This window comes from Zophobas morio, unplaced genomic scaffold (assembly GCF_036711695.1).
Source record: "Zophobas morio isolate AGI-343-1 ecotype UQ-CSIRO unplaced genomic scaffold, CSIRO_AGI_Zmor_V1 ptg000016l, whole genome shotgun sequence".
Lineage (NCBI taxonomy): Eukaryota > Metazoa > Arthropoda > Insecta > Coleoptera > Tenebrionidae > Zophobas > Zophobas morio.
In genome coordinates this window covers 1,030,907-1,053,445 of record NW_026972121.1, presented here as the reverse complement: position 1 = coordinate 1,053,445, position 22,539 = coordinate 1,030,907, and the positions used below count along the sequence as shown (strand labels likewise).

Genomic DNA, 22,539 nt, shown 5'->3' with positions numbered 1-22,539 from the left:
TTATTTTTAGAAAATAACTAGCTGACCCCGTGAACTTTGTTTCACCTACAACTTAATTTTGAATCTGCAAACCGAATGCTTTGAAATCTTGCAGATGTATTAAACATCTGATAAGCATAATAAATTTTATTCAAAATAATACTTACTTCCTCCAAAAAATTGATGACGTCAGCCGAAAATTTTGCCAAATGAATCCTTTTTAAAATATCCAAAATAGGATGAGACTATACTTGTGATTTATCATTCCATTCATATTTTTTAGTTTTGCTTATAGGGGGTGTCTCAAAAAAAAATTAATCACTGAGTCAGTTTATTTTATTGATTGAATCAAGAATTGCAAAATTAAATTTTTAGATTTATTGCAGACGTTTTGAAGTTACTGTTTGACATGGTACGTTTTTAATTAAAATATATCTGTTTATCAAGCCCAAAAACTTGATGACGTCATCTCAAGATTTTGCCGAATAAATCCTATCTAAAATGTACAAAATATCATCAGTATATTTTCGTAAATTTATCATTGCATTCATATTTTTTAGATTTGCTTTTACAGTGACAAAAAAATGTATGGATCAGTCAATTTATTTTAGAAAATAACTCAAGAGTTGCAGAAATGACATAATTAATATAATTCATAAAGTTTAAATATGATAACTATTAATATGTGGTAATTAAAGCGAAAACCATTTTCCTAAGAACACGAGGTTAGCAAAAACAAATTAGTTTGTTTAAACATTGTTAAATTAACTCCGAACATGTACAATTTCTGATCTAAAATATGAAAAATAATTTTTGCAATCTCATCGTGACGTACGATGACGCCACTGTCACGTGAGCCACCTGATAAAAGGTCACATTTTTCGGTCCTCTGCGTTTAGTTTTGATTTCGGTTTGGTGGCAGCAACATCAGAGTCCGTTTTGGCTTAAAAGTAGGGCTCTTTTCACGAATTTCGAATTTATATATTTAAATATTAGTGAAAATGTGTTGTATTAGTACTGTGAACACGAACGAAAATGGATATTTTTTCGAAAAGGACCGAAAACAGGGTAAGTTCGAGTTCAGTTTTAATTTATCGGATTCCGTGATTCGTTCACTCGACAATATTTAAAATTTTGGGAAAATTTTCGAAACGATTGAAATCGTTTGATCAAAGCTATACATTTTCACGACATAAATAAATAAATTTTAAACATAATTAATATCATTTATAATGTTTAAATATGATAAGCATCAATGTATGATAATTAAACCGAAACCCGTTGTCCTACAAGCCCGAAATTATTAAAAACAAATCAATTTGTTTAAATAATGTTAAATTATTCCCGAAAATGTGCATTTTCCCGGCCAAAATATGAAAAATAAATTTTGCAATCTCATCGTAACGTACGATGACGTCAATGCCACCTGAGCTACTTGTATAAAGGTCACGTGTTTCGGTCCTTTGTGTTTAGTTTTAATTTCTGTTTGATGGCGGCAAGATCGTCGCTTCATTTCGGCGTAAAAGTGGAGCGTTTTAGCGAATTTCTAGTTTATTATTAATACATATTACGGAAAATATGTTGTGTTAGTGCTGTGAACACGAACGAAAATGGATATTTTTCCGTGATTCGTTTGGTCGACAATGTTTAGATTTTGGATAAATTTTCGAAACGATTGAAGTTGGTGGGTCAAAGCTATACATTTTCGCGATATAATTAAATAAAATTTAAACATAATTAATACAATTCATAATGTTCAAATATGATAACTATCAATATATATGATAATTAAACCGAAATCCGTTTTCCTAAGAACACGAGGTTAGTAAAAACAAATTAGTTTGTTTAAACGTTGTTAAATTAACCCCGAAAATGTACAATTTCTGATCTAAAATATGAAAAATAATTTTTGCAATCTCATGGTGACGTACGATGATGTCACTGTCACGTGAGCTACCTGATAAAAGGTCACATTTTCGATCCTTTCTGTTCAGTTTTGATTCCGGTCTGGTAGCAGCAACATTGGAGCTTCGTTTTGGGTTAAAAGTAGCACGTGTTCGCGAATTTCTAATTTATTGTTAATAAATATTAGCGAAAATGTTTTGTGTTAAGTGCTGTGAACACGAAGGAAAGTGGATATTTTTCCAAAAATGCCCGATTTTTTTTAAATATGTTGTTAATAACATGCATTCAGGACTGATAAAGTACGCCTTTAGAATATACAAAGTACTGCGTTCATAATTCACAAAATACCGTATTCATCATTTTTAAAGTACGGTGTCCTTCACCCATGGTATCAAACCTTAGTCCTCTCTTTTAATGGCAAGACGCACTCCAGACCTCCTCGTATTGTTTGGTTCTTGCTGGGCAACAGCAACGAGCGAGCAAAGTCATCGCTCTTTGGTGGCAAACGTGGAGAAATTTGTATATTGTAACTTTTGTAATTGAAGCATTTTGTACTGTATATTGTATGTGTTACTAACTTAACTTGGGTCTTGCCAATTTAGCTCCAGTGGTGCAAATGCTTTGTTTTCATGGTGCATTTGCTTGGGTTTTAATTTTGCAACAGTGCATTCTTTGGTTCCGGGACTGAATTCTCCATGTCGTCAGACGCTCTGGCCTGGGGGGGTTCTATTGGCCCTTAGACGCTGGGTCATCATCCTAAACGGATGAAGTTCATCATCCTAAACGGATGAGGTCAGTCGGCCCTGTATCTATGCGGCTGCGTTCTCCCTTGGGCGTGTGAGCGCTGCGACCTACAGATTTCGTTTCGAGTTCCATCGGTGTGCTTGCTTGGGTATTAATTTTGCAACAGTGCATTCTTTGGTTCCGGATTTGAATTCTCCATGTCGTCAGACGCTTTGGCCTGGGGGGGTTCTTTTGGCCCTTAGACGCTGGGTTGCATCGTTCTTTGAGAATGAGGTAAGACGACCTTGGATTTATGCGGCTGCGTTCTCCCTTGGGCGTGTGAGCGCTGCGACCAATAGATTTCGTTCCGAGTTCCATCGGTGTGCTTGCTTGGGTTTTCATTTTGCAACATTCTCAATTTTTGGTGCAATTTCTTCCGGTGGGTACTAACTTTGCATTTGTATTGTATCTGAATTGTATCTGAATCTGTAGTGTATTCTGTATTGTAGCTAGATTGTAGGTACCTGTATTGTATTTCCGTTGTATTGTACTGTATTACGTTCTATCCCTCATTAACAAATCCTAGCCCTCTCCTTTCCTAGCGAGATCTGCTCCAGACCTTCTCGTGGTTCTTGCTGAGCATCAACTATCGAGGACAGAAAATTCAAATTCAAAACCAGCAAAGTTTCACAAAAATCTTGAAAATCGCTCGTTGGTGGCCAACGTGGAGCAAAAGAGACTTTTGTAACTCAACTAACTTTGTTAACTTTGTATTCTTAAGGAAACAAAAATATATTACATTTAATTTATTATTTATAAGGACAAATAGTAATTTGCCACACCGATGCTCATTTTTAGATTAAATGCTCACAAAACGCGTAGATGTTCAATTTGTGTCCGGGGAGATACAATGTTTACAAGTAGGTACTTCGTACTTCGAATATGAGTATCTACTCAGTTTTATTCATACCACCCAATGTCTCGCTTCAATGTTTGACTATTATGTTGATTATGAGCACAACGCTGATCAATCAAATCTGTAAATTTTGTCTTGAGGATTTTAAAATATTGAAAATTTCAAATTAAATCCTCGAATAACGGTAAAGTTTGAGGTTTTGTCGAAACCAACAAAGTGAATATACGTAAATAGAATGGCAGATCAAAATTAATAAGAAACTTTCGCAATGCGTAACTAAATTCACTTTAACGAACACTTTTCTTAAAATAAACGACGTTTCTTGTTACGAAAAAACAAACAACGACTTGAAATGCAATAATACTTTTCACAATCGCACGGAAGAAATAGTTTTGTATGACACGTCAGTTAGGCGACAGGTCCGTCAGAAACGCCAACTATTCAAATTCATTCGAAGTGGCGATTCCCATGCAAAATTTTTATTTTTTTTCAAATCTTTTAGCCGTCTTATTTTTTATAAATTTTCTTACATATAAACCTTGTCCTGACAATAAGGAACACGTAAAAAAAGAGTCGTCCAATTCGGTGCAGCCGTTCTGAAGTTATGAGCGTACATACGTTTCGGCGATTCATTTTTATTAATATAGATAATAATTGCGTGTTACATAATGATTAATTTTTTCAATTAGCACAAATTAGTTCTGTAATCGAGTAATCGAATGTTCAGTACATACATTTCTCTCGCATAAATCGCGTATTTGTTACTGTTGTATACCTTTATTTTTCAGACAAATGTGGCATCTTTTCCTGTTGCCACATGTGTCATTTCTTCACTTTTTCATTGTTGGACCTAACGCGAGGCGGGCTTGGCAGGTCCGCTTTGCCCTAGAATATTCCGATTATGTTTAAGTGTAAATTTTGGGCAATAAAATTAATATTTTTACAACTCTCGGTAGAATAATTTATCGTGATATATTCTCAGAAATCGTGAAACGAGATTAAAATAAAATGAGTTTCAACAAAAATCTGAAAATCTAAAGTTGCACTCTGGTGATTCCGGCCTGCCAGGCAGCCTTTGATCTTATAAGGGGTTTAAATACCTTTCTAAGAAATTGTACTTATTTTGCCTTAAACGGAACGAGCAATTCTTCCTACAATGTATATACCTGCCGCACCGGGATAGACGATTACCGGACATGGTCGTAAAAACAACGTAAGCCGATATTGAAGAATAATAATTTATGACAGGTTGTCGACAACAGACCTTCAGCACAGAATAATCATTTCCCGTATTCTTTTGAAATATTAATTTTAATGCTGGAGATAATTATTAGATATACTCAAACACAATTTGCACACTGTAGTATGGGAATAAAAACAAAAAAAAAATATTCTTTTTAAGCGTACATAATAAATATTGCACAATTTGCGACACATCAAACAGAGAAGCGATGGTCTATTTGCAGGAAAAAAGAAAAGATTTTTCAGTCTTGAATAACTATGCTACAGTAAAATGTTTATTTTTTAAATTTAATACCACAATACCTTCTTTTGTACCTGTGGAACGGGTGGAAACCAAATTCTGACACCAAGAAGAAATAATTTAGGTGACAATACGTTCGAAATGTTGTTAATTTAAAAAAATTCATTAAACAATACATAAAAAAATACATAAACATGTTTCCAGTTATTTTATTCGCCAAAGCTTAAAAACGTGTCTGTTTTCTTGTATCTGTATCTAGATACTTTTAAAAGTATCTGTCCCCAACACTGTGTATAGCGTGTAATATGCGACAGGTTTTTTGGGTACAGAGATGTGGTGTGGAAGCGTGACAGACTACGACGTAGAAATAAATAATTCAGTTCTCGTTAAATTTATATGTTAGAATTACGTATAAGTAACGCAAATTCTGATTTTATCGCATTTTATGTTTCTGTTGTTTAGATATGCTAAAAGCATTGTAAAATTTAAATGTATACGTTGAGTATTTGCATTACGTTTATTAGGTTTTTCATATTATCAAAAAATATTTAGTTAAAGTAAACATTTTGTTGCTTCTACCTTGAAAATGGATTATGTTATACTTGGAATGACTTGGTACGATTATTTAATTTTTCTAACAATGCTGACTGTAGCTATAGGCGTTGGATTCTTTTATGGTTGTTATCGAAGACCACGAGAAACACTACTTGGTGATACCTGATTTTTTACTGTAGTCAACACAACAGATTCCAAGGTACAAATTTACGTTAATTCGTTAATAAGTATAGTCATAATAGTTTTTTTAGGTACATTTCCGCTGCTTCGCTTCGGTGTTTATATTATTAAAACATACCTTTTGTACTTTTTCGTTCTTAATTTAACCTGTAACCTTGTGATGAATGCGTCTAATGCATGTATTTAATAACAATAATAATAATAATAATAAAAAATTACTTCAAGTTGGTAAAAAAAAATAAAACTTTAAACATAGTCAAACTTCTGCAACCAACTATACACCTTACTTACGTGAAGTGCTGCCAACCCAACCCAAACAATCCCCCGTCACCCAAACGCTTCCCCAACCTAACCTAAAAATCCCCTTTTTTCGCCAAAAATGACCGAAGACATCGACTCAAAGTAAACAAACGCCGCTTCATAAACCCAAACACTCACCCATTTCAGTTCCAGCAGACCGGAAAACGTCCCAGCGGAAACCAACACACCAACTGCCATTACGCTACAAGACTCCTCTTCTACAGCCACCTCGATTTCGAAACCGGAAGTTGGCGAAAAAAATGCAAAGACAAGCGAGCAGCCTGGAAGCTGCTATTGGTAGGTCGTCGACACTGCCTGCTTGATTTAACAACATAATTGTTTCAGCGGGAAAGATCGCAATTTAAATATCGTTGAGTTGCTGTGTGCAAATTGCTCTCGATGGTTCCACGAGTCCTGTATTGGGTACCAATTGGGTAAATTGGTGCCATTTCTGGCGAATTATGTGTTCCTGTGCAAGAACTGCTCGCCCACGGGCTTGGAGAGTTTTAAGAAGAGTCAGGCTCGTAAGGTGGATGAGGTTGTTTTCTTTGAGTGATTGATTGAGTTTTTTTGTAGAAATTGCTCAGATGTGTGTCACGGCGATTGCCAATTTGCAACAGAGTAGTTGTAAGGAGGGTTCTAATAGGTTAATATTTAGTAAGGAGAAGGAGATTATTCCGTACATTGAGTACCATTGGGAGGCTTTGACTACAACGTCGCGGCGGGTGACTCAGTCGTGGCACGCCACGGTTCACAAAGCTTTGATTAAAGACATCCACGTATTGTTCGTGTTCGAGGAGAACCCCATCAATGGGCAAATGTACGGGTTGGTCAATACGGATTTGACTCACATCAGACCCAACTATGAGGCCATGATCAAAGGAGGCACTCTCAAAGTCACTGATATGGGTATCCAACATGGTAAGGAGGCTGTGAAACCTAACCTCAAACTCGTTTTGTTTAAGTAATCCCAGTACCTCTCTTGACGCTCTAACCACCTCCTCCAGCCCCCAACCCCTCCCAGGTATTTGTTATTAATGATTTGTTTTTATTCCCGACTTGATAAATGGCGAGGATTAAAGTGATAGGGCTGCGACCTTGTAAGTTTCTTCTGATAAGATTAGATAATGATTTGACGGTTTGTGATGGCAGTTCCAGTTGCTGGTGGGGTGAAATCGAGGAACGCCAAGAGGAAATTCCCGGGAGATGTGGGCGGCGTCGGGAAGAAGGGCCGTGGGGTGGATTTGGGCGCGCCCAAACTACCAGCGCACGGGTACCCCCTGGATCATCCTTTTAACAAAGATGGGTATAGATATTTGCTGGCAGAACCCGATCCACACGCCCCGTATAGACAGGAATTCGACGAGAGTTCCGACTGGGCGGGCAAGCCCATCCCTGGGTGGCTGTACCGGACGCTCATACCCAGTACGGTGCTCCTGGCGCTGCACGACAGGGCCCCCCAGTTGAAGATCTCGGAGGATCGGCTGGCCGCGACGGGGGAGAAGGGGTATTCGACGGTCAGGGCGACCCATGGTAATGGCAGTTTTTAGAAAATTATTTGGGGAAAATTTAAATTAAGCGCGCGGTGGGGTTGTCTAGATGGCGCCACGGTTGAGGACTCCACGACTTACGTTGGCAACAGTGTTTGTTTCTAACTAGGAATAAAATTAACTACAATAGAAAAAACGGTTTCGACCATAATTTCTTGCTGTTTCAACTTTCGAATTCTCAGTTTTTCGAAAGTTTAGTTTGGGGACTTTTCAGTTTACTCCTATTTATTATTCAATTTTCGGATTTTACAATTTTTCAATTTCTCGGTTTTTAGTTTTTCTCTTCAATTTTACGATTTTTAAATATTTCGATTTTTCAGGTTTTTTGCTTTTTCAATTTTTCTATTTTTTTAGGTTTCGATTTGTCAACTTCACTTTTTTGATTTTTCGATTTCTCAGTTTTTCAATTTTTTAATTGCTCAGTTTTTGGACATTTCAGTTTTGGTATTTTTCGATTCTTTAGATTATCAATTTTTGGATGTTTCAGTTTTGGGATTTTTCAATATTTCTGTTCTTGGACTTTTCCATTTTTGACTTCTGGATTTTTCGATGTGTCGACTTTTTACTTTTTCAATTTTTAAATTTTAGATTTCTCAATTTTTTGGTATTTTAATTTCTCAATATTTAAAGTTTTAGGTTTTTCGATTTCTCGACTTTTCATTTAAGCTCTTCCATATTTCAATTTTGCAAATGTTACGATTTTTCGACTTCCCGGTTTTAGATTTTCTGTTTTTCAATTGTCGTTTCTTCAATTTTTCGATTTTTAAATTTTTTGATTTTCCGATGACTCCATTTTTCGATTCGTCGATTTTTCAATTTTTCAATTCCCTCCCTTTTTCAATTCTTCAATTTTTCTATTTTTGAATTTTTGGCACTTCTATATTTCGATTTCTCGATCAATCGATGTTTCAATTTCTCGGTTTTTCGATTTCTCGATTTCTGTTTTTCAGGTTTTGCAATTTTTCGATTTTCAGGTTTCTATTTGTTCATTTTTCAAATTTTCGGTTTTCGATTTCTAGGTTTTCTAATTTTCCGATATTTCAGTTTTCCGATTTTTCGAATCTTCAATTTTTCAACTTTTCGATTTTTTACTTTTTAAATTTTAGATTTTTAGATTCCTCAGATTTTTCAGTTTTTCAATTTTTCAATTTTTCGGGTTCTTAAAGTTTTAATTTTTAGATTTCTCAATTAATTTATTTTTCGATTTTTTGACTTCTTGATTTCTCGATTTTTCAGTTTTTCAATTCTTCAATTTTCCGATTTTTCTGTTTTTTAAATTTTCGATTTTTTAATATGCGAATTTTTCAATTTTTCTATTTTTGGCGTTTCTAAAGTTTTAATTTTAAAATTTCTCGATTAATTGGTTTTTCTATTTTTCCACTTTTTGATTTCTCGATTTTTCAGTTTTTCAATTTTTAAATTCTGTAAATTTTCGATTTGACGATTTTTCAACTTCCATTTCCCTCTTTTTCAATTCTTTGATTTTTCTATTTTTCAATTTCTCTGTTTTTCGACTTTTAGGTATTTCGATTTCTCGATTTCTGTTTTATAGTTTTTGCAATTTTTCGATTTTTAGTTGTCTATTTTTTCAATTTTTCAATATTTCGATTCTTCAATTTTTTACTTTTTCAATTTTCTAAATTTTAGATTTTTCTCTTTTTTGATGTTTCGGTTTATCGATGTTCTAAATTTTCAATTTTTCGAAATTTTGATTTTTCGGGTTTTTCAATTTTGAAATTTTTACATTTCAGTTTTTGGATATTTCAGTTTTGGGATTTTTCAGTTTTTCTTTCATTTTTAGTTTTTCGATATTTCAGTTTTGGGATTTTTCAATATTTCTGTTCTTCGACTTTTCCATTTTTGACTTCTGGACTTTTCGATGTGTCGACTTTTTACTTTTTCAATTTTTAAATTTTAGATTTCTCAATTTTTTGGTATTTTAATTTTTCAATATTTAAAATTTTAGATTTTTCGATTTTTCATTTCAGTTCTTCGATATTTCCGTTATTCAATGTTTTCGAATTTTTCAAATGTTTTGATTTCTTAGTCAATCTATGTTTCGACTTCCCGGTTTTAGATTTTCTGTTTTTCAATTGTGGTTTTTTCAAATTTTCGACTTTTCAATTTTTCAAATTTGACATTTAAACTGTCAATTTTTCGATTTTTCAATTAATCGATGTTTTGATTTTCCTATTTCTTGACTTTCGAGGGTTTCGATATTCCTGTGCTTCAATTCTTTAATTTTTCGATTTTTCATTTTTTAGTTTTTTTAAGGTTTCGATTTTTCAACTTCACTTTTTGGATTTTTCGATTGCTCAATTTTTCGACTTTGTAGGTTCTCATTTTTTGGATATTAGAGTTTTCGGATTTTTCAGGTTTTCCATTTTTCAGTTTTTCTTTCATTTTTCAGTTTTGGGATTTTTCAATATTTCGATTTTTCGACTTTTCGATTTTTGACTCCTGGATTTTTCGATGTGTTGATTATTTTACTTTTTCGATTTTTCAATTTTTCGATTTTTAAATTTTAGATATTTAATTTTTAAAATTTTAGATTTTTCGATTTCTCGCTTTTTCAGTTCAGTTTTTTGATATTTGAATTTTTCAAGTTTTCGAATTTTTCAAATGTTTCGATTTCTTAGTCTTTCGATTTTTCGACTTACTGGTTTTAGATTTTCTGTTTTCCAATTGTCATTTTGTCAAATTTTTGATTTTTTAATTTTTCAAATTTGACTTTCATAAACTCTCAATTTTTCGATTTTTCAATTAATCGACGTTTTGATTTTCCCATTTCTTGCCCTTCGAGTGTTTCGAACTCCAAAACACCAAAATTCCAAAATTACGGGATTACGAGTTTCAGAGATTCCGAAATTCCAAAATTCCAACATTGCCAGATTGCAAGATTCCAAAATTTCAAATTTCCAAAATTTCAAGATTCCGATATTCTAAAAATTCACAAAATACGAAAATCCGAAAATTCGAAAATCGAAAGATCCAAAAATTCAGAAATCAAATACCAAAAATTCAAGAATCCAAAAATCCAAAAATATCCAGAAATCCAAAAATTCAAAAATCCAAAAACCCAAGTACGGAAGTTAAAAAATTGAAAATTCGAAAAATCGTGAAATTGAGAAATTGAAAATAAAAAAAATGGAAAAATCGAATAACCAGACGTCCAAATTTTAAAAAACACAAAAAGCCAAAAATTGAAAATGCGAAAAATTGAAAATTCGAAAAAAATATATTAAAAAGTAGGAAAATCGATGAATTGAAAAATAGAAAAAATCAAAAATCAAAATGACAAAATTGAAATATAAATATAATATTTTTCAAATCTGCTACCAAAAAATTAGAAAATCCAGCAAACCAGAAGTTACAAAGTCGAAAAATCAAAAAACGTCGACATCGAAACTTCAAAAAAATTCAAAAGTTCACAGAATGTAAAATCCGAAAATTAAAAAAAAACAAAATATCCAGAAATAAAAACATCCAGAAACCCAAAAATCCAAGAACCCAGAAACCCAAAAATTTGGGATACAGCAATCTATAATTTCAAAATTTCACAAGATTTTAAAATTCCTAAATTCCAAAATTCCCAGATTTTTAAATATTTCAATTCTTCGGATTTTCTATTTTTGACTTCTGGATTTTTCGATGTGTCTACCTTTTTACTTTGTCGATTTTTCAATTTTTGGATTTTTAAATTTTAGATTTTTCAATTTTTTGAAATTTTAATTTTTCAATATTTCTTAATCTTTCGATTTTTCGACTTCGTGGTTTTAGAAGTTCTGTTTTTCAATTTTTCGATTTGTTAATTTTTCATTCTCGGTTTATCGAGATTTGATTCTTCGGGTTTTCGATTTATCAGTTTTTCAATTTTTTATTTTAGCCTATTTCGGTTTCTCAATTTTTCTAGTTTTCCAGTTTTTCGTTTTCTGATTTTTCCGCTTTTCCAATTTTTCAACTTTTAACTTTTTGTTTGTTGATTTCTCTATTTTTCGATTTTTCGACTTCATCAATTTTCGATTTCTCGTTCTCTTGATCTTTCAATCTCTCAATTTTTCAATTTTTCGAATTTTTAATATTTTTGATTTCTCGATTTATCGAGATTTGGATTTTTCCATATTTTGATTGACAATTTCTCAATTTATAAATTGTTCAATTTTTAACTTTTCGATTTTGGCCTATTTCGGTTTCTTAATTGTTCAACTTTTCGACTCCACGATTTCTTGATCTTTTGATTTTTCGATTTCTCGGTTTTTAGATTTTCCAGTTTTTCAAATTTGACATTTAAACTGTCAATTTTTCGATATCTCACTTAATCGGTGTTTTGATTTTCTCATTTCTTGACTTTCGAGGGTTTTGATATTCCTGTTCTTTAATTCTTTAATTTTTCAATTTTTCATTTTTTTGTTTTTTTAAGGTTTCGATTTTCCGTCTTCACTTTTTGGATTTTTCGATTGCTTAATTTTTCGACCTTTTAGGTTCTCAGTTTTTGGATATTTCAGTTTTCGGATTTTTCAGGTTTTCCATTTTTTAGTTTTTGGATATCTCAGTTTTGGGATTTTTCAATATTTCGATTCTTCGACTTTTCGATTTTTAACTCCTGGATTTTTCGATGTGTTGATTATTTTACTTTTTCGATCTTTCAATTTTTCGATTTTTAAATTTTAGATTTTTTAATTTTTTAAATTTTAGATTTTTCGATTTGTCGATTTATCAGTTCAGTTCTTCGATATTTGAATTTTTCAAGTTTTCGAATTTTTCAAATGTTTCGATTTCTTAATCTTTCGATTTTTCGACTTCCCGGTTTTAGATTTTCTGTTTTTCAATTGTCATTTTGTCAAATTTTCGATTTTTTAATTTTTCAAATTTGACTTTCATAAACTCTCAGTTTGTCGATTTTTTAATTAATCGACGTTTTGATTTTCCCATTTTTTGACCTTCGAGTGTTTCGAACTCCAAAACACCAAAATTCCCGAATTCCAAGACTGCCAGATTGCAAGATTTCAAGATTCCAAGATTTCAAAATTCCGATATTCTCAAAATTCACAAAATACGAAAATCCGAAAATTCGAAAATCAGAAAATCCAAAGATCCATAAACCCAAAAATTCAGAAATCCAAATACCAAAAATTCAAGAATCCAAAAATCCAAATATTCAAAAATCCAAAAACTCAAGTACGGAAGCTAAAAAATTGAAAATTCGAAAAATCGGGAAATTGAGAATTTGAAAATAAAAAAATGGAAAAATCGAATAACCAGACGTCCAAATTTAAAAAAACACAAAAAGCCAAAAATTGAAAATGCGAAAAATTGTAAAAAGTAGGAAAATCGATGAATTGAAAAATAGAAAAAATCAAAAATCGAAATGACAAAATTGAAATATAAATATAATACTTTTCAAATCTGCTACCAAAAAATTAGAAAATCCAGCAAACCAGAAGTTACAAAGTCGAAAAATCAAAAAACGTCGACATCGGAACTTCAAAAAAATTCAAAAGTTCATAGAATCTAAAATCCGAAAATTAAAAAAAAAACAAAATATCCAGAAATAAAAACATCCAGAAACCCAAAAATCCAAGAACCCAGAAACCCAAAAATTCAGAAATACAGCAATCTATATTTTCAAAATTTCAAAGATTTTAAAATTCCAAAACTCCAAAATTCCAAAATTACGAGATTGCGAAATTTCGAGATTCCGAGATTCCTAAATTACAAAATTCCCAGATTGCCAGCTTCCAGGATTCCAAGATTCCAAAATTTAAAATTTCCATAATTCCAAAAGTCTAAAAATTCACAAAATATGAAAATCCGAAAACCCAACTCTTGAAGTTAAAAAATTGAAAATACGAAAAATGAGATAATCGAAAAACGAGACGTCGAAGTCTTGAAAAATACAAGGATACAAAAATTGAAAGATCGAAAATTTGAGTCGAAACATCGAAAATTCGAAAAAATAAGATCAAAAAGTCGGATAATCGATGAGTTGCAAAATAGAAAAATCAAAAATCGAGATGATATAAAATGAAATATCGAATAATCTAAATCGAAAAGTCGAAAACTCAAAAAGTTGAAAAATCGGAGAGGTAAAAAATCGAAGATGTAAAAAATCGAAATTTCGAAAAGTTGAAGAGTCGAAATATAAGGAAAAACGTGAAATCGACAAATCAAAACTTCAAATCGAAACTTCGAAAGAGCGAGAAATTGATAAACCGAAAAAATCAAGGAACTGAAAAATTCGAAAAATCGAAATACTGAAAAATTAAAAGATCCAAACTTGAAAAGTCGAAAAATAGAAAAATCGGGAAATTGAATTATCTAAAAATTGAAAAATCATTTTTCAAATTCGATTTTTCGATTTTTCTTATCGCGACATTGGAATATCCAAATATTGAAAAATCCAAAAATGGAAAACACAAAATTTTGAGAAAACGAAAAATCAAAAAGCGGAAAAATACAAAAATTGAAAGAAAAACCGAGAAACTGCAAAATCGAAAGGCGAAAAATTGAAAATTTGAAAAATCAAGAAATTGTATAGAAAATTGAAATATTTCAAAAATCGAGAAAGCGAAAAATTCAAAAGAAGAATAAAAAACGCGAAAGATCGAGAAACTCAAAAATCGAAAATCGTAAAGTCGAGAAATCGAATCGAACAGAAAAATGGAAAAGCGACAAATACATTAATTGAAATTGTAAAATATAAAAAAATTGAAAAATCTAAAGACTGGATTCAGTTCAGTTCTTCAGTTCTTTAATTTTTTGATTTTTCAGGTTTCTGACTTTTCAATTTTTCGATTTTTTAAGATTTCTATTTTCGACTTCACTTTCGATTTTTTGATTTTTCAGTTTTATGATTTTTCAACATTTCAATTCTTCGGCTTTTCTATTGTTGACTTCTGGATTTTTCGATGTGTGTACCTTTTTACTTTTTCGATTTTTCAATTTTTGGATTTTTAAATTTATATTTTTCAATCTTTCGATATTTTAATTTTTCAATATTTCTTAATCTTTCGATTTTTCGACTGCCTGGTTTTAGATGTTCTGTTTTTCAGTTTTTCGATTTGTTAATTTTTCATTCCCGATTTATCGAGATTTGATTGTTCAGGTTTTCGATTTATCAGTTTTTCAATTTTTTATTTTGGCCTATTTCGGTTTCTCAGATTTTCCAGTTTTCCATTTTTTCGTTTTTTGATTTTTCCGCTTTTCCAATTTTTCAAGTTTTAACTTTTTGTTTGTCGATTTCTCTATTTTTCGATTTTTCGACTTAGTTGTTTAGTCGTTATAAAAACCGACCAAACAACTATTTCCCGCAGAAACTATAGTCCAAACCAACCAAATCGCGTCTGAACGCTTAGAGTCGACATTGGCCTGAGCGCGCTCTGGTCTGTGGATCAAACAAATTTTTTTATACCACATTTTGCTCTCAGGCGTAACAAAGGGAACCTGGTACTGGGAGGCCACGATCGAAGAAATGCCTGAAGGTGCCGCCACCAGAATGGGTTGGGGCCAAGACTACGCCAACTTGCAAGCCCCCTTAGGTTACGATAAATTCGGTTATTCGTGGAGATCTCGCAAAGGTACGCGGTTCCACGAATCCGCTGGTAAACACTACGGTTCAGGTTATGGAGAAGGAGATACTTTAGGTTTTATGATAAGTCTACCCCAAAATAGTACAACTAAGTTAGTTCCTAACACTTATAAAGACAGAGTAAGGCTGTTATTATCACTAAAATAATAATAATAATAATAAATGATTGCAGCCCTTAGTAAAATTCAAAAGCCACCTTTACTACGAGGACAAAGACAACGTCCCAGAACGTTTGAAATCACTGAAAGAGCTTCCAAGGAGTAAAGTCCTGTTTTTTAAAAACGGGGAATGCCAGGGGGTCGCGTTTGAGAACGTTTACCAAGGGACGTACTATCCCACGGTGTCCATCCACAAAAGCGCCACAGTTTCCGTGAATTTTGGGCCCAATTTTAAGTACCCCCCTGCGGCAGGGTACGCCTACAAAGGGGTAAGTCACCACAACCACACACCAACATAGTAACAATTGATTTCAGATGCATCAAAAAGCGGAAGAAGCCATTTGTGAGCAAACTCTAGCAGACGTTCTCTATTTGACAGAAAATGAAGGAAAATTACGTTTAGATAGCTTTGTATTGTGACAGTAATGAACATTTTTTGTTGGTTTTATTACGTTTTGTATTTTTATTATTAAGTGTACTACTGTAATCTTAAAAAAATTGATACAGACGTGATGTGTTGTTATTTACCGAATCCGCCCCTGCAGTTAGGACTAGGTTCTGTTTGTTCACTACTGTTCCACTGATCTGGAGTTTTAGCAATGATGGAAAGCGCGTGGACGCCGCTGTTGAGCTCTTGTTTCAAAATGTCATTGACTAACCTGTGTCTCTGCGTCGCAAACGTTAATTTTTAAACACTAGGCGAGTTTTACTTACTTTGATTAAAGGGAGATCTGCAAATTTATTTGAAACGACGACTACTTTGAAATGGGTTTCTGAATTTTTGGGCACATTGTGCATGTATGATTCGTTGATTATTTCCAAGTGGGTGGTTTGTAGTTGGGAGGTTAGTTTTTGGCGGATTGAGGCTTCGACGGGCGCTACGAACTGCGACATCATGGATTTGTGTAGCGGAAATACACCAACATAACCTAAAAATTACCGATTTAAGTTTGGTCGGTTTTAAGCTGTGATTACCTGACGCTGGAATGTTAATTACTGATCGCAATATATTTTGCATTAAGTAGACCTAAATTGGGTTTCTATTTATGCCAAAATATTTTTTTTCCTGTAAACATAACCTGCTTTGACAGTTATACTCAATGAGCAAACGTGATAGGTAGATAGCGCTTTTGCAATTCGCGTAAAATTTAAACAATACCGAGTGTTGCTAATAAGTGGCTACTTTACTTTGTATTAATGTTTGTATACATTTTTAAAAAGTTATTTACGATTTTTGAGATATTCTTAGTTTCCCTTCTCGTCAATAGTCTATAGAGATACAAAAAAAAGATCACAACAATTTATGTGGATGGTTTTTAACATTTTCAACGCCTTTTATTGTGGCTTTTCAGTTAATAATTGTTAGTATATTCTCAGATATTTTCATAAAAATATTCTTCTTCTTAAAATAAGTCATTCAAAAATTTAAATACATACCAAATACGAAAAAAAATATTACTGAGATTTCTTGTAGATTTGTTTTTCACATTGTTATCCCAAAAAATTGAGTATAAGAAGATAAAGCGATGGGGTTTCCGGGTGACGTCGTGACCGTTGTGTTGAATTAACTGATAATAACGAGGTCCTTCAACTGTCTTGAGTACGTAGTAAATTTTTGGTACGTTTTCAGCCCCTACAGCACGAATAAATAGGTCCCCCGTTTCCGTCTGTCTATCTGCCATCCCGGATTTTTATTAGACAGATAGTTTCCGAAAGTATTATTTGTATTTATATCATCACCAAAATTTGCCTAATCATCCCCACCAATAATGTGATAACGTCACTTCAAAATTGTAAAGACTGATTTTGACAAATCACATATTCTCTGAGAAAATAGGGGGCGGGTGGGCGGGGCTAGCATTTGTTAAGGCAAAACTGATTTGCCCCTATTATTAATGTTGTAAATACTTGTGAAATTTAAAGGTGTTAAATTTCAAATTTCCATAGTAACGAGTTAAATTCCTAAATCTACCGGAAATATGCAAAATATGATGAGTCTTTACTTGTGATTTATCACTGCATTCATATTTTTTAGGTTTACTTATACAGGTGGCTCAAAAAAAAATGAATGTGTCAATTTATTTTATTGATTAAATCAGGAACGGCTCACTCCATTTTCCCAGAAATTTTTGGGAATACAATACTGTTGTTTTTAGTATTACCCTGCACCAATCCAAGTTGATATACGTGTCCTTGAAAAAATATTGATGACGTCATCACAAAATTCTGTTAAAACTCAACTAAAAAATGCTGGATTTCCATCAATTTTTTGTTTTTGTCATTCTCTTGTTTCTATCTTTCACTCCTTTTTTCTGTATTTTATTTTGTATATCTGACCTTCATTGTCTATTTTCAATTCTTTCCCTGCGTCTATCTGTCCTTTTTCGACTTTGCTTTTTAGTTTTTCGATTCCTCAGTTCTCCAATTTTTTGATTTCTCAATTTTTGGATATTTCTTTCAGTTTTGGAATTTTTCCATACGTATTTTCATTCTTCGACCTTACAATTTTTCGACTTCTGGATTTTTCGATTTCTCGATTTTTTATGTTTTGGATTTTCAGTTTTTCATTTTTTAAACCTTAGATTTTTCCGTTTTTCGATTGTTTTATACTTCGATTTTTCAATTTTTCAACTTCTCAAATTCTAAGTGTTTCGATTTCTCAAGTTTTCAGTACTTTATTTCATATTTTCAGTTTTCCGAATTTTTAAATTTACGATTTTCTAATTTCTCTTTTTTAAAATTTTTCGATTTTCCAACTTTTCGATGTTTCAATTTTTCAGTTACCTAATTTTTCAATTTTTTAAATTCTAGGGTTTCGATTTCTCGATTTGTCGATTTTTCAGTTCTGCTATTTTTAAATTTTAGATTTTCGAATTTTTGTTTTTTGATATTTGGATTTCTCGATTTTTCAATTTTGTGACATTTTAATTGTTCAATGTTTTAAATTTTAGATTTTTCGATTTATTGATTTTTCAGTTTTTCAGTATTTCTATTTTTTATTTTTTTAGGACAATAAACATCACAAACTGATTTTAGCAGCTACTAGCCCCGCCCACCCATCCTCTTTTCTTCGAAAATATCTCATTAGCCAAAATCAGTCTTATCTTAGTAGATACTAGCCCCGCCCACCCACCCTCTCTTTTCTTAGAAGATATGTCATTTGCCAAAATCAGTCTTATCCTAGCTAATAGCTGCTAAGATAAAACTGATTTTGGCAAATGACAGATCCTCTAAGAAAAGAGAGGGCGGGTGGGCGGGGCTAGTACTTGGTAAGAAAAAACTGATTTTGACAAATGACATATCTTCTGAGAAAACAGGGGCCGGGTGGGCGGGGCTAGTATTTGTTAAGGTAAAACTGATTTTGCTCCTATTAATCTTGTAAAAACTTGTGAACTTTTGAAGGTGTTAATTTGCAAATTTCCATAGTAACGAGTTACATTCCTAAATCTACCCGAAATGTGCAAAATATGACGAGTCTTTACTTGTGATTTATCATTGCATTCATATTTTTTAGATTTACTTATACAGGTGGCTCAAAAAAAATTAATGAATGTGTCAATTTATTTTATTGATTAAATCAGGAACGGCGTACTCCATTTTCCCAGAAATTTTTGGGAATACAATACTGTTATTTTTAGTATTACACTGCACCAATCCAAGTTGACATACGTGTCCTTGAAAAAATATTGATGACGTCATCACAAAATTCTGTTAAAACTCAACTAAAAAATGCTGGATTTCACTGTCCTTTAGGTGCGAGGGAAGTTCTGTAGAAATAGCTTTCCATTAATTTTTTGTTTTTGTCATTCTCTTGTTTCTGTCTTTCACTCCTTTTTTCTGTATTTCATTTTGTATATCTGACCTTCATTCTCTATTTTCAATTCTTTCCCTGCGTCTATCTGTCCTTTTTCGACTTTGCTTTTTAGTTTTTCGATTCCTCAGTTCTCCAATTTTTTGATTTCTCAATTTTTGGATATTTCTTTCAGTTTTGAAATTTTTCCATACGTATTTTCATTCTTCGACCTTACAATTTTTCGACTTCTGGATTTTTCGATTTCTCGATTTTTTAAGATTTGGATTTTCAGTTTTTCATTTTTTAAACCTTAGATTTTTCAGTTTTTCGATTGTTTTATACTTCGATTTTTCAACTTCTCAAATTCTAAGTGTTTCGATTTCTCAAGTTTTCAGTACTTTATTTCATATTTTCAGTTTTCCGAATTTTTAAATTTTCGATTTTCTAATTTCTCTTTTTTAAAATTTTTCGATTTTCCAACTTTTCCATGTTTCAATTTGTCAGTTATCCAATTTTTCAATTTTTTAAATTCTAGGGTTTCGATTTCTCGATTTGTCGATTTTTAGTTCTGCTATTTTTAAATTTTAGATTTTCGAATTTTTATTTTTTGATATTTGGATTTCTCGATTTTTCAATTTTGCGACATTTTAATTGTTCGATGTTTTAAATTTCAGATTTTTCGATTTTTTGATTTTTCAGTTTTTCAGTATTTCTATTTTTTATTTTTTTAGGACAATAAACATCACAAACTGATTTTAGCAGCTACTAGCCCCGCCCACCCATCCTCTTTTCTTCGAAGATATCTCATTAGCCAAAATCAGTCTTATCTTAGCAGTTATTTGCCCCACCCACCCACCCACCCTCTCTTTTCTTAGAGGGTATGTGATCTGCCAAAATCAGTCTTATCTTAGCAGATACTAGCCCCGCCCACCCACCCTCTCTTTTCTTAGAAGATATGTCATTTGTTAAAATCAGTCTTATCCTAGCTAATAGCTGCTAAGATAAAACTGATTTTGGCAAATGACATATCCTGTAAGAAAAGAGAGGGCGGGTGGGCGGGGCTAGTACTTTGTAAGAAAAAACTGATTTTGACAAATGACATATCCTCTGAGAAAACAGGGGGCGGGTGGGCGGGGCTAGTATTTGTTAAGGCAAAACTGATTTTGGCCCTATTAACCTTGTAAAAACTTGTGAAATCTAAAAGTGTTAAATTGCAAATTTCCATAATAAGGAGTTAAATTCCTAAATCTACCCGAAATGTGCCGAATTGTATGAGTTTTTACTTGTGATTTATCATTGTATTCATATTTTTTAAATTTATTTATACAGGTGGCTCAAAAAAAATTAATGAATGTGTCAATTTATTTTATTGATTAACTCAGGAACGGCTCACTCCATTTTCCCAGGAAATTTTGGGAATACAATACTGTTATTTTTAGCATTACACTGCACCAATCCAAGTTGATATACGTGTCCTTGAAAAAATATTGATGACGTCATCACAAAATTCTGTTAAAACTCAACCAAAAAATGCTGGACATATTTTACTGTACAGGGTGCGAGGGAAGTTTTGTCGAAATAGCTTTCGATCAATTTTTTGTTTTTGTCATTCTCTTGTTTCTATCTTTCACTCCTTTTTTCTGTATTTCATTTTGTATATCTGACCTTCATTCTCTACTTTCAATTCTTTCCCTGCGTCTATCTGTCTTTCTTTCGGTTTATTTATCTCTTCTTTGTTTCGATGCTTATTTGATTTTTGACTTTTCTCTTTTCTTGTTGATTTTCTCTATACTTCGGTGTATATACCTTTCTCTTTTTCTATTCTTCTACCGGTCTTTCATTCTGTTTTCTCTCTTTCTTTTTTTTTGTTATCATGTCAAGTTTTCTATTGTTTATTTTTATCGTTTTATGTAGCTTTCTACTTTTTTGTTCTTTTTCCGCCTTTGTTTATGACCTCCCGTATTTTTTTCTCCTTTTCCATCATCATTTCTCCCGCTTCGTCTTTTCATTTTCTTTTTAACCATTCTATCTGCCATTTTGACTGTTTGCGCTTTCTTTTTTTCTGTCCTTCTGCTTTGTTCTCTTATCCTCTTGTTTGTATTCTCGTCTATGCTCTCGATCTGTTTGTTTTTATGTCCTGATGTGAGTCTTCAATTTTTCCATCTCTCTGTATTTTGCTATGTTCTTTTCCCCATGTTGTCTATTTGCCTTCTTTCTTTCTTTCTTTTTGCCGTCTTTTTGTCTTGTCGCCTTTGTCTATTTTGTCTATTTATACTTCTGTCTCCCCTGCAGTTTGTTTTTTGTCGTTTTTGCCTGTTTGTCCTTTTTTTCTGTTTTTCCCATTTTTGGAGTTCTATCCTTCGACCTGTCTTTTTGTGTCTCTTCTGTCCTTGTGACCTATCTTTTTTGTCCTCCTGCCGGCTTTGTTTATTTTATCTATTTTCCTTCTATCACCTTCGCTTGTGTGTTTTTGTACTTCTGTTGTTTATTGAGCATTCTCTGCCTATTGCTATTTCTTTATATGTTCTCATAGCGTATTTCTGTCCCTTATATTGTCCGTTGTCCAATTTTCTTCCATCTTGGCCTTCTTTGTATGCTTCTGTATTTTTTTTGTAATTTGGCCTTTTCTACTATCTGTTGTCTTTTGTCTTTCTGTCTTCTGTCAGTTTTCTTATTTCTTTCTTTCGATGACCTTGTCTGTCAGTTGGCTTGTCTTTCTATACTTTTGTCTGCATTTTTCTCTAAGAAAGTAAACGGTGGGTAGGCAGTAGTAGTAATTTTCTTAGAATATATGTTACCTTTAATTCGGACTAGACAAAACGAATCACTGAAATGGAGGCGGGGTGGGAGGGCGGGGTAAATTATATGTTCTTTTGTAGTGAGAATGGGAACTAATAAAACATAGGCTGTTAAAAAAGCGTCAATCGTAATTTTTTTATACTACTTTTCGCTATAACATTTATTTCTTATTTTTGAACAAAAAATGGGAGAACGGGTAAGTGGGCGGGGCTAACTTTTTTCCAACAGAATCTTTTATAAGGAAGCAATAGCCCCGCCCACCCACCCCCTCTTCATTCCAATGATTATTCTTAATATTGTTCAGTCATTTACTAAAATCATTTCGACCAATTTTTTTCGGATTTTAGTTTTTGCATGAGCCGAAGGCGAGTGTTGCAGATTAGAAACATTGTGCATATTTAGATCAGCGAAAAGGAAATAATAAAAAAAACTTGTTCCACTTTAATTAGAGTGCTCATTTAAATATTTTGCACTAGAATAAAGCAATGAGGAACAAAAAACACAACTATTTATCTTTAAAAACTCTGTTTTAGTTTTGTTTATCGCGAATGTTTACCAGTTTTCAATGTGGCCAAGTCATTATTTAAAAATATATGTCTCGCTTATCATT

General features: G+C 32.5%; 2 protein-coding genes across 4 annotated transcripts; one reads left to right on the top strand and one right to left on the bottom strand.

Moving 5' to 3' along the window:
• The first annotated feature begins 5,979 nt into the window (after positions 1-5,979).
• Positions 5,980-15,845, top strand: LOC135129488 (set1/Ash2 histone methyltransferase complex subunit ASH2). 3 transcript variants are annotated; one of them, XM_064056644.1, is made up of 8 exons: positions 5,980-6,143; positions 6,198-6,338; positions 6,387-6,565; positions 6,618-6,962; positions 7,200-7,574; positions 15,019-15,299; positions 15,352-15,606; positions 15,653-15,845. In XM_064056644.1, the coding sequence occupies exons 1-8, from the start codon at positions 6,121-6,123 to the stop codon at positions 15,755-15,757; spliced, it is 1,704 nt and encodes a 567-aa protein (XP_063912714.1). In that variant the 5' UTR covers positions 5,980-6,120; the 3' UTR covers positions 15,758-15,845. The 3 variants fall into 3 exon arrangements, with proteins under 3 accessions (XP_063912714.1, XP_063912713.1, XP_063912715.1); XM_064056643.1 differs by having other exon boundaries at positions 5,983-6,143; positions 6,189-6,338; XM_064056645.1 differs by lacking the exons at positions 5,980-6,143; positions 6,198-6,338; positions 6,387-6,565; positions 6,618-6,962 and adding an exon at positions 7,014-7,141 and having other exon boundaries at positions 7,194-7,574.
• Positions 15,760-16,436, bottom strand: LOC135129492 (bolA-like protein DDB_G0274169). The gene is made up of 3 exons (XM_064056650.1): positions 16,313-16,436; positions 16,052-16,266; positions 15,760-16,004 (listed from the first exon to the last, which is right to left on the bottom strand). Exons 1-3 carry the CDS (start codon positions 16,353-16,355, stop codon positions 15,858-15,860), a joined length of 405 nt encoding a protein of 134 aa, XP_063912720.1. The 5' UTR covers positions 16,356-16,436; the 3' UTR covers positions 15,760-15,857.
• Between the last annotated feature and the right edge of the window lie 6,103 nt (positions 16,437-22,539).

Coding starts and splice junctions, on each gene's coding strand:
- LOC135129488 (XM_064056643.1), top strand. CDS start 6,121: ATGACCGAAGACATCGACTCAAA. Junction 6,963..7,199: donor TGATATGGGTATCCAACATG/GTAAGGAGGCTG, acceptor TGGCAGTTCCAG/TTGCTGGTGGGGTGAAATCG. Junction 15,300..15,351: donor CTAACACTTATAAAGACAGA/GTAAGGCTGTTA, acceptor AAATGATTGCAG/CCCTTAGTAAAATTCAAAAG.
- LOC135129492 (XM_064056650.1), bottom strand. CDS start 16,355: ATGCAAAATATATTGCGATCAGTAATTAACATTCCAGCGTCAG. Junction 16,267..16,312: donor AATTAACATTCCAGCGTCAG/GTAATCACAGCT, acceptor GGTAATTTTTAG/GTTATGTTGGTGTATTTCCG. Junction 16,005..16,051: donor CAGATCTCCCTTTAATCAAA/GTAAGTAAAACT, acceptor TTTGCGACGCAG/AGACACAGGTTAGTCAATGA.